The sequence below is a fragment of the Lepisma saccharinum genome, chromosome 22, assembly GCF_977018435.1.
Source record: "Lepisma saccharinum chromosome 22, izLepSacc3.1, whole genome shotgun sequence".
Lineage (NCBI taxonomy): Eukaryota > Metazoa > Arthropoda > Insecta > Zygentoma > Lepismatidae > Lepisma > Lepisma saccharinum.
In genome coordinates this window covers 4,436,852-4,449,274 of record NC_139250.1, presented here as the reverse complement: position 1 = coordinate 4,449,274, position 12,423 = coordinate 4,436,852, and the positions used below count along the sequence as shown (strand labels likewise).

At 34.3% G+C, this 12,423-nt stretch overlaps 1 protein-coding gene across 2 annotated transcripts in view; it reads right to left on the bottom strand.

The window, feature by feature from the left end:
• Positions 1-8,007: 8,007 nt before the first annotated feature.
• The window catches only part of LOC146004676 (uncharacterized), a 66,107-nt gene continuing 61,691 nt past the window's right edge, over positions 8,008-12,423 (bottom strand). For both annotated transcript variants that reach the window (XM_083143599.1, XM_083143600.1), the window contains exons 22-23: positions 8,976-9,071; positions 8,008-8,271 (exon numbers count right to left, since the gene is read on the bottom strand). In XM_083143599.1, coding sequence (XP_082999725.1) covers positions 8,090-8,271; positions 8,976-9,071 — 278 coding nt within the window. In that variant the 3' untranslated portion in view covers positions 8,008-8,089. The remainder of the gene's footprint in view (positions 8,272-8,975; positions 9,072-12,423) is intronic.

The following is a 12,423-nucleotide window of genomic DNA, read 5'->3' as shown; positions in this document are numbered from 1 at the left end:
TTTATCAGAGTTTCAAACAATACTTTTTGCGGATGATACATATTAAAAAGCCTGGAACATGAGCAACTTCAAAAGAATTCCGTTTTGACGACGACACAACTAAACACCTGGCTAAACAACAACAAGCTTTCCCCGAATGTTAATAAAACAGTTCTAATAAATTTTAATCCAGTAAAACAAACAGAAAACTTAACTGTAATTATTAACAATGAAGTCGTCAAAGAAAGCAATGCAATAAAATTCTTAGCAGTATGGATAGACACAAACCTGTCTTGGGACATGCAGATTACTATTTTAACTCAAAAGTTAAGCAGACTCTGCTACATGATGAGAATTCTGAGAAATGTTTTATCTTTAAATGATTTAAGGACAGTATATTTTGGACAGATTCAACCTGTACTTACATATGGTATCTCTTTCTGGAGCAGTTCACCCAAAATGCAGAAAATTTTGATTTGGCTAAAACGGATATTAAAAATTATGAAAAATGTATCCCTCTCAAGCCCAACGAAACAAATTTTTAATGAATTTCAAATATTACCTCTTCCATGTTTGTACATATTAGAAACATTGTACTTTATTCATACAAATTCTGAAATTTTCTCAAAAAATCTGGACATACACAAATACAGCAGTCGTATGCATAACTGCCTCCACCTTTCTACTGTCCGCACATCCAAAACACATAATGGCCTAGGATTTCAAGGTGTAAAACTTTATAACAAACTGCCAGAGGAATTCAAGAATCATAATCCAACTAAATTTAAAATGACAGTAAAGAGCTTGCTAATGAAGTATTTGTTTTATAGCACAGAGGAATACTTAGATCATATTTTTCATTAATAGACATACCCTTTGATTTTTCTCTATTAATAGACATAACCTTGATTTATCTTCTATTTTTATGCTATTTTATACGCTTTTATTCTTTTTAATATGCATAAGTATGTGTTAATTCCTTTGTACAGAAAATTATACATGTAATTGACGTATCCCATACCATAGTGCTATTTGTACTTATATGATCAAGTGGATGGAAATAAATCAAACTCTCAGCCAGTATAATCCTGCGTTTGTGATTGTCCCTTCATCAATTTCATCTTATCACCATTCATCCCCCAATCAATCAATGAAGGGTCTCCCTGATGGCATAGTGGTAACTTCGTCATCTTGTTATCAAGGGGTTTTTGGGTTCGATACCTGGTGGAGGCACATAGTGGATTGGATCTCACTTTAACCTTTACTCGGCCAATGGGTCACATGTGCTTTTAGCACCTTCATACTTGTATGTGAGGTTGTAAATGCTGGCAGATGTTCAGATAAAACTTTGAAATGTCATGTGGAAGAAAACCCACCCACCCAGAACTCCTCTCCCCCCCCCCCTCGACTCCAAAGTTACGTATGGAAGCTGGCGCGCATTTTAAATGTGTACACTTATTTGACCAAAAATGTTATAACTTGTAGACTATTTGACCAATCTACCTCGGGTAACTTTTGTGTTTCAGCTAAAACATCAGGGCATGCAACCGTGCAGGAATCAAAACGCCAACGGCAATAAGAGGGGTTGGGTGGGCCGCGGCCCCCAACTTTCAATGAAAAAATCATAAAATGGGTATAGTTTGCCCCTCTTCCCCTGCTATTTTTAAAAGGGGACGCAAACTTTAGCCTTATTTTCAAAGAATGGTCCTTCCTCAACCGAATGAAAATCATTTCATGTTCCTGGGTGTATTACATTATAAAATATTTGAAAAACTCCCCATTTTTATGATTTTTTCATTGAAAGTAATAATAATAATAATAAAATTTTATTGTCATTATGCCAAGTACAGCAATAGACAAAGTCAATAGTTAAGATATGCACATAATAGTGTGAAACCTATAGGCTATGCAAAGCCAATTAAATTATGTAAAAAAACTAAATCATATATCTACTAGACATTCAAAAAACTCATTAATATCATAAAATGGGTGTAAAACTAACCAGTTGTACAATTTGTTTTTAAAACCCTGTAACGATTCATTATGCAAGTAGAGTAGAATTTTGTTGAAAAGTTTTTGGCCAATTACTTCATAACTATTTAATGACTTAGACAATCTATGATGAGATAAGTAAAGTTCTCTGTTATACCTTGTATTGTAATTATGTACATTTTGTTTATATTTCAATTCAGGCAACCTATTTTTAGTATAAATCAAAAGAGAGTAAATACATAAATTTATTACAGTCATTATTTTGTAATGAATAAACAAAGGTCTACAATGTTCTTTATAAGAAGAACCTGAAATCTCCCTGATGGCTTTCTTTTGCAATAGCAAAACCTCATTGACCTGACAGGAATTCCCCCAAAGGATTATTCCATAAAGTATAATACTTTGAAAAAATGAAAAATAAGAAGTTCTAATATAGTCAACAGGTACAAAATTTTTTAGATGCCGTAGAAAATAAATAACTTTAGACAACTTACTACTAATATATTTAACATGTGGTTCCCACGTAGTGGGCCGCTGCCCACCCAAACCCTCTTATTGGCTTTGGCATTTTGATTTCTGCACGGTTGCATGCCCTGTTGTTCTAGCTGCAAAACAAAAGTTACCCGAAGTAGAATGGTCAAAAAGTCTACGAGTTATAACATTTTGTGTCAAATAAGTGTACGAATTTAAAATTTGCACCAAAAGGCCTCGGCAAAACCGAAAAAATGTTATAACCGTAGACTATTTGAGCAATCTACTTCGGGTAACTTTTGTTTTGCAGCTAAAACATCAGGGCATGCAACCATGCAGGAATCAAAATGCCAAAGCCAATAAGATAGATTGGGTGTGCCGTGGCCCCCACCTTTCAATGAAAAAATCATAGAAATGGGGAGTTTGCCCCTCTTTCCCTGCTATTTTTGGAAGGAGAGGTAAACTTTAGCCATATTTTCAAAGAATGGTCCTTTCTCAACCGAATGACAGTTATTTCATGTTCCTGGGTGCATTACATTATCGAATATGTGAAAAAACTCCCCATTTGTATGATTTTTTCATTGAAAGTTGGGGGCTGCGGCCCACTTAACCCCTCTTATTGGCTTTGGCATTTTGATTCCTACACAGTTGCATGCCCTGATGTTCTAGCTGCAAAACAAAAGTTACCCGAAGTAGATTGCTCAAATAGTCTCCGAGATATAACGTTTTTCTGAAATAAGTGTAAAATTTAAAAATCGCGCGCAAAGGCGGCAGCCAGAGAGAGGTTACTTTCGAAAACCCGCTCGGCGGTCTAAAGGTTCAACTGTAGTCCTGATTGGCCTGTCTGGGCAAGAAGTGGACTTCAAACAAGACTCAATTCAAACTCGATGGGCTTAGGGCATCAAATTTCTCCAAATTTTGGGAATTGGTCAAGCTTTACGAATTCAGTAGGTGCTGTTGAGTGGCATCCTATGAAATGGCACTACTCAGGTACAGATGATGGTTCAAACCAGTTGTCTGCAGAAAAATCTGATGAATGTGGCATTTAATTCATCAAGTGAATTATCACTAGACGTCGGATTTTATGTTTTTAACCTATTTTTCCTTTACAGGTATGTAAGAAATAATGAGTTATGTTAGCATTTCATTAAAAAATGCAACAACTGATGAATTTTATAGTGCCTAAAAAACCTATTTTGCTTGTTAGAACATATTTTAGGTTTATGCACCTAAATCAAGCCTTTTTTTATGTTTTTATATATTTTTTAACTTTTTACAGAATTTTTATGTCACACAGAGTCATTTGAATTTGAATTTTATTTTTCTTCCGTTGACCCTTGTTTAAAAGGGCATGGAAAACGTCAAGATACATAATGAAATAATAATTAGTTAAGTACATCATAACAAAAAAGAAGAAACATTGTGTAGTACATTACATCACTACACCAAAGTAAAAATGGAAAAATACACTTCATTACACTACAATATTTCATGATTGAAATAAGAATACAATTAAAATACATATTTTTTAGTACATTGGCTTTGTTTGGTCACAAAAAAATTCAATGACGAAGTGTTTGAAACGTACACTCTGTCGATTTTCCTTCCTCCAAGTCCATGGTGATTTTTCAAAGCTCTAAACAAAGCAAAATGTCTGGTGCCACTGTTACCTGTACAATTCAAAGTTGTCTGATCTGTGTGGTTTTGCTCACTTACAAGTCACTTCGGTGCTTAGTGGTATTCATGCCTTGTAAACTAACATTTCAGCATTGAAGCTTGCACCACTGACTATGTTTTTGTTGAAAGATTATTTTCAGCACATAAGATGACCCTCACAGACAAAAATGCGGAGTTTGACTGTGGATAACATGAAAAAAACGATTGATGCATAACTATGCGACGAAGAGTGATTTTAATAGCAAATTTCCAATGGTAAGTTCAGCCATCACCATAGGGTTAAGCAACACATAAAGTTATGCAAGATAGTGCGTATTTCAGGATATAGGTGACCCAATTTCATTGCCGATGACTATACCTAATCAGCATTTTTCAGGAATTTTGAACTATTTTAATTTTTTTTTAATCTACTTCAGGATTTTTCGAGCCTAACTTAATATTTTTAGGACCTAATTTAGGATTTTTATAGCCTCTTTTAGTAACCTAAAAGCACATTTTTTTAGAACCTAAAAATCCGGTCTAATTAGCTCATGTGATGAGAAACTAACATTTTTCCACAACCTTGGCATTGAGAACCAGTAGGACCATAGCCAACATTCAGAACCTGTGGCCACGATAGATGTGTGTTTGGTGGAACTAGAGGTTTCATTTCAAATAATGACAATATACTCCCTATACATCTATAAGGCTATAACGTTTGTTCTAAATACTGGAAGCATGACTAAAAATAACCAATTACACAACCACAATACTAACTCCAACTCTCCCTAGCCTTCTTAAACCCGAAGGTTCATGGCTGCAGCAACACAGGCCTTCCATCTGTTCCTATCTTGAGCAAGTCCTATATACTCTTTTCCATCCCTATCGATTTCCCTTAGGTCCATCTCAACGTTGTCCCTCCATCTTTGTCTTGGCCTTCCTACAGGTCTCTTACCATCAGGTTTCCCAACAAGAATCCTGTAAACTCCTCTTTCCTCTCCCATTCGTGCCACATGGCCTGCCCACCTAAGTCTTCTTGATTTAATTATTCTAATAATATCTGGACATGAATACAAATTATGTAGTTCTAAATTATGTAACCTTCTCCATTCACCTGTCTCCTCATCCCTTTTAGGTCCAAAGATTTTCCTAAGGATCTTATTTTCAAATACTCTCAATTTATGTTCCTCTTTCAATGTAAGGGACCAAGTTTCACATCCATATAATACTACAGGCAAAATTACTGTTTTGTATATTTTAACTTTTAGTTTCTTAGATATTAAATGAGAAGACAAAAGTTTATGAAGAGAGAAGTAACATGCATTTCCTGAATGAAGCCTACTTTTTATTTCCTCTTTAATATCATTTTCATTTGTTAATATTACTCCTAAGTATTTGAATTTGGAAACTGGTTCAAACGAGTTGTTATCAATAATTAGATTTTGATTATTGCCTAACACTTGGTTTCGGCCTGTAAGCATATATTTAGTTTTCTCTTTGTTAACTTCCAAACCTATCTCTTTAGCAGTTTTGAAAAATATTTTAGCATTATTCTTAATTGTATTCACATCATCCCCCAGTAAGTCTACATCATCTGCATATGCTAACAACTGAGTCACACCATTTAATTTTAGTCCTTTTTTAGTTTCTTTTACCTTCCTAACAGTATATTCTAAGGCAAAATTAAAGAGCAATGGAGATAACGCATCTCCTTGTTTTAATCCATCATGAATTGTAAATTTGTCAGACATATTAATACCCACACGAATTTTACTTTCTGTTTCACTGGTGCATATTTTTATCATACTAACAAGCTTCTTAGGTATTCCAAACTCTACTAATATATTATATAATTTATCTCTTTTGACCGAATCATATGCTTTTTTAAAATCAATGAATAGCTGATGGACATTTTGATTATATTCCCACTTTTTCTCAAGTGTCTGTCTGATGTGAAAAATTTGATCTGTAGTTGATCTGTTACGTTTAAATCCACATTGATAATCACCTATAATTTCATTAGCATATGGGGTTAGTCTTGTTAAAAGAATGTTTGATAATATATTATATGTTGTTGAGAGTAGAGAAATTCCACGGTAATTATTGCAGTTCATTTTATCACCTTTTTTAAACACAGGAACAATTATGGATTCTTTCCACTGTTGAGGGATTTCTTCTTTATTCCATATTAAACAAATTAATTTATGAATTTGACATATTAATGAATTTCCACCATATTTAATTAACTCAGCTGGTATTAAATCAATGCCAGGTGCTTTGTTATTCTTTAGCCTTTTAATAGCATCCTTAACTTCAGTCAAGTTAGGTTCTGGAACTAAAGGTTCTGCTGTGTGGACTTCATTTACTTCTGATTTATCTCCTACATGGACATTTAAAAGGTCATTAAAGTAGTTCTTCCATCTATTTAGAATATCGCTTGGGTCAGCTAGAAAATCACCGTCTTTATCTTTTATCAAGTTTACTTTAGGTTGCCACCCCTTTCTAAACTCATTTACACCTTTATATAAATCTCTGATATTTTTATTTTTGCTGTTTGTTTCAATTTCGTTAATTTTGCTTTTCAAGTAATCTCTTTTTTTGCTTCTAAATGTGCGGTTAACTTCTCGCTTTACTCTATTATAATTGTTTAGATTTGTATCATCAGTGTTATTTAACCACCTAAGTCTAGCCTGATTTCTTATTTCTATTAGATTATGGCATTCATTATCAAACCATGGCTTACTTTTTCTCGGCTTATGGTATCCTATACTTTCTTTAGCTGCTGATTCTATTGCATTACGTATGTGCTCCCAATTCTTATTTACGTCTGTTTCATTTATATTTTCATCATCATTTAAATCCTGCAAAACATCAAATCTATTTGACAGTTTAATTTGGTAATCTTTCTTAATTCTTTCATCAGTAAACTTTCCTGTATCAAATTTTATAACCACAATACAAGGGGGAAAGATAATTATTACCGAACCAACACAGACTCAATATCTAAAAACAATCACCAATATCTCAACCAATGAATGCCGGGAAAATATCTACAACCAGCTGCCTCATGACATAAAACTGATATGTCCAAAAAATAAACAAATACAAACAATATTTGACAGAGAGAGCTCTCTACAGTATCAGAGAATTCATGGAACAAGACAATACAAGGCTAATGTACTAAACAATATGTATTTTAATTGTATTCTTATTTCAATCATGCAACAATGATAATGTGTTTTTATTTTTATTGTAGTGTAATGAAGTGTATTTTTCAATTTTTACTTTGGTGTAGCGATGTAATGTACTACACAATGTTTCTTCTTTTTTGTTACGATGTACTAAACTAATTATTATTTCATTATGTATCTTGACGTTTTCCATGCCCTTTTAATCAAGGGTCAACACAAGAAAATAAAATTCAAATTCAAATTGCTTTTAAATGGGTGGGGCATTACCACCGAGCTCTCTTTTTGGTAACTGGAGTGATTGCATGAAGCTTGGCTCAAACATTCCTGTCATTGCCCCCCCCCCCTCTCCCCACACATAGGTAATTCAACCCAGGTGGCTGTACTAGGTGGGGTAAGAGCTCTGTTCCTTCCAGTTTCTGTCTCTAGACCCTGTGCTCTTTGACTACCAGATTTCTGACAAACGTAACATTTCCTCCAGGTGCTTTGAGAGCTTTAACAATATCAAGACCGCAGTCCAAGGGTTTAACTCAAAATCCAAAGACTCGTATCGCAATGGAATCCATGATTTGCTTCTCCTCTGCATGACATCGCGGACTCGTAATTTTTAGTCACTGGGTAGGTAGCTTAAAAAAGGAACATGCAGCTTGTCCTTATAGAAACATCAGATTGTGTAGATTGGACACACTCGGGAAGAAAAATAAATATGCCAAAACCAGTTACTGTAATTGCACAAACTTGGAGTTACATAACATATTACATACAAAACAAATCCTTAGAGAAAAGACCCAAATAAAATAATTTTAAGCATGGTACAGATAGTATGATATACTGGCACACCCAAAGTAGACTATTCCAATAAGCAGAATGGCAAACAATCCCACAAACATTTCATCCATCATGATTCTTGGGAAGAGTTGTTCAAAGGCCAGTTCACTTGGGATTCCTCCTCGCTGTGCCAGTTGGTAAGAGGCTGTAAGTTGGGCTGTAATTGAGAAAGATATACAGATACTACTTGGGCTGTAATTGAAAAAGATATACAGTTACAGTTCTTAAGAATCTAATCTCAGTCCTGTATCTACGTTAATTCTCTCTGCTTTTTTGTTACTATACCACCATCAAAAGGGTCAGAAAAGCAACTTAAAATAAACAATCAACCAATCAATACAAACATCAGAGATCCAAATTAAGAAAATGTTGTACTTAACTGACATAATATTTTAATAAATTAATTACACTTATGCAATAAGTTTGCATAAGTGTACAAGTCAATACTACAATGATGTATCAAGAACTTTTAACTAGGGGTGTGAGGGAAATTTCTAGGGAGCGTAAAGAGAAATTTTGCACTAAAATGTTTTCAAAAAAGATCATTTAAAATTTTTAGCAGGTGTCATGAAAATGCTGGGAGAGAGTGAATCACTTCAATAATGATATAGATATTCATAAATTAAGATTTTTTTTCTCCTGAATACATAGTAATAAAAAGCCAAGTACTGCATGTTTGTGTGCTCATAACAGTTGGGGTAAGTTTTACATGAACATTAAAGTGAAGTTAACTTTTTGTTTGTCTGCCTTATGTTTCAAGGTTTGACATAAATTTTACAAGATCTACATGGAAATCTCATTATCAACACTCCCACTGTACCCTTGCCTATGACAATCTCTGAACACTAAATAAAGACTTACCTCTGAGTTGGTCTTGCTCTCTAGCATGCTTTTCCAGTGTTCCTTCCATAGCTTGAATCACCCTGTTCTCCACTTCACCTATAGCTGCAGCATGGGCTGTGTATGGTAAAAGTCACAAGCATCATTACCATGAATCCAAAAATATTAAATGAAAAGGTCATCTTTGTAACAAGTAGGGGAACAGATATTAATGCTACTCTAGTTTACCCGAGAGGGGGCTGTCAGGCCCACCACCTCTCGTTTTTCAATTTTTCAACTGAAATTTCTTTAAGAAATTGAAAATAAATTACATTGTTCCCTAGTGTGTTTCCAATATTTCTGTATTACTTTTGTTCATAAAAACTCATATGCACAAAGGAGGCATAATTCATTTGCTTAGCATATCAGCCATGATATGATATGATATGATATGATTTATTTCATTCCCTTGACCACGTACAGTGGTTGTTTTCCACATATGGAATGGAACATGTCAGTACATTACAGTTAATAATTATTTTCGAATAGGTACAAGTATGAAGATATTATACATAACATTTAAAAACAATGATTACATTATAATTGATTCTTCTTGTTCTTGCTAATGTTAGTTAAAGTGCTGGTCTTGAAAGCAACCCAACTTTACTTCAAAGAAAGTTCAGAAAGATCAGTTTTTCCCCTAATAACGACATGTCAGGTCCACGTGGAGTCCAATAAATCGTCCCCAGAAACCTTCCCCACCAATAGCGTTCGTCCAAGAAATGACAGCTCTTGTCAGCTCCATGTGGAGTAAATGAGATGTTGCTAATTCAGTTTCTCTAGAGATTACTTCGCTTTGGATGCTTGTTATTCCAGACACTAATGCTAGTGACACTGTACAATTTGTTGGTAATAATAGTATTTTTTGTATTTATTGTAATTAATATACAACTGCATCTAAATAAACAAAAAAAGCATCAATGAAAAATAAATATTGTTTTTGTAAGTTTTAGTGAATGATAAAATATGTGTCTGACACTCATGAATAATTGGTTATTATTTTTATTAGTGATGGTATTTTTTGTAATTATTATAATTAATAAATGACTGCACTTATAAAAACAAAGGAAGCAGTGATTCAATAAAAAAAATGGCTTCTTGAATTTTAGTGAAAAGAAGTGGGCCTGTGAGCCTCCACCCTCCATTCCCATCAGGTAAGTTAGTTTCTCGTATAGCATGCGTAAGCTAGGGTTAATGCTATACTGAAACTTTAGAGGGCCAATCTAAGATTTTAAAAAGAGACACTCATTGATTAATGTATTCTGCAATGGATTTTCCACTAGAAACAGAAATATAATAACTAGACATTTATTGTACAAAAGCACAGTACATGGATTACACGTTTATATTAATGAAAACAAAATCGGCAAATTGCACTCTCTCTTGCAGACTATTCATAGAAGTGTTACAGTGGTAAAATTGGGCAAATGTACCGATAAATTAATATACAATCAGTGTCAGTGTATTCTGAAAATTTCACTGGTTTACTGCAACAGTTCTTATTGATTGTATATATTAATTAGATATAATAAAAAGAAAATGGGAAACACCAAAGCAGGCATGCAACTTCAAATTTTCTGGAAATTTCTATGTATATGAAAAAAGTTGGTTTACCAGGAAGAATACACCACTGAAATCCATTATGTGTGGATACTGATAAGTAGAGCCCGGAAGTTTGGCAAAATGCCTCTTTTTATCTACTGCATATATTGATAAAATTCTTCCGGATATATGTTTCTTATGTTGTTTCGAAAGTTTTGGAAGTCTTTTCATTTTGCCTATTTTGCCTATTTCGAACCCCACTGCCTATTTTTAATTATGATGCCTTTTTTTGCCTCTTTCAATGAAATTTGACATTTTTTTTAAAAAAATGTGTATATAAATTATTTTTCTCCCAAAAAACGTTGTTGGCATTTATTTTTCTTCCGTTTATTATGCGAATAATTTTCACCTTATTTAAGTAATATTGAACTCATGCATGTTTCAACATTGCTGAAGGAGAAAAGTGTGAGAAAAAAGTATTTCATGCTGAGTTAGGATATTGCCTTTCGGTTAACATTTGTTGTGCATGATTGACTGCTGAAGTGAACAGGTTGATTTCGAACACAAAGAAGATATTTCTGAAATCTCCCTCTCAAACCCAAAAATTTCAGGAAGTTGCGATTGAGCTCAGTTTACCTCAGCAACCGGTCTTGATGAGATAGGGAACCTGGATATCAGCAGCTATATATTATGCTAACAACCTTCAAAAAATCAGTGAGGTGATCGATGCTCTTCCAGAAAATGAAGCAGCTTCAATTCGTGAAGTGAAAAAACTCCTGTGCTATTCAAGTTTACTTTTGCACATTATGGTGCATTGCCAGAGACAATTACAATTATAGCATCCATGAAAATCTTCGAGGAATCTATGCAGCAGATGATGGAAGTGCCAGGAGAAAAGGGGTGAGCTGTTGCGGAAAAGTGCTAACGGGTAGTGAGTGCAAATGAGGACTTGAAACAATTGAAAACAATTTGTGATATTCTAAAAGGTGAAAATGCTGTTACCAAAATGAGTCCAGCTACATTAGCTTGTTATATGTATGCTCCAATAACTTCTGTCGAAGTAGAAAGATCATTTTCTATTATGAAAAACATTCTCTCTGACAGACGACTATCAATGAATGTTTAGAACTTAAAAAGCACCTTGTAGTTATGTGCAATCACTACGGAGAAAATTGAAATGCTCTTCCCAGCAACTGTCCCTTTTCGAAAACCACTTAGGTTTTAATTCTCCTGTGGCGGCGTGACGTTTTGCTTATTAATCGTTTCGGGTTGGCGACTGTTTACTTGTTTATTTCAGCCGTCTGACCCGGCAGTGAATTAGGAATGTTGTGCGTTATTGAAATTAATTTTTGTTGGTAATAATTTGTGTTAATTATGTTATGTGTTAATAATGATTTGTGTGTGTGTGTGTGTGTCTGTGTGTTTATATTGTGTAGTAGTTGTGGTGTGTGTGTGTTTATATTGTGTTATAGTTGTGATGTGTTTGTGTGTGTCTTGTGTAGTAGTTATGCTGTCTAATGTGTTTGTGTTCGTCTTGTGTAGTAATTGTGCTGTCTAATATGTTTGTGTTTGTCTTGTGTAGTAGTTCCTCCATTCATATTGGGGGTTAGGCGTAGAGCTGACAACTCTGCACTGTAAAAAGACATGTCAAGAAACAGAAATATAAGGCCATGGATGTTCCCAAGGTAAAATATTCCGGAGGTAAAATAGTCCCCCGTTCGGATCTCCGGGTGGGGACTACTTTGGGAGGTCCCTGGACTAAGAATAAGATCTACGTTAGGAATAAGGATATTAAATTAGGCACCTGGAATGTTCTGAGCCTTTACCGGCCTGGGGCATTTCAGTGCACAGTTAATGAGATAGTGAAGTATAAATTAGATGTAGTAGC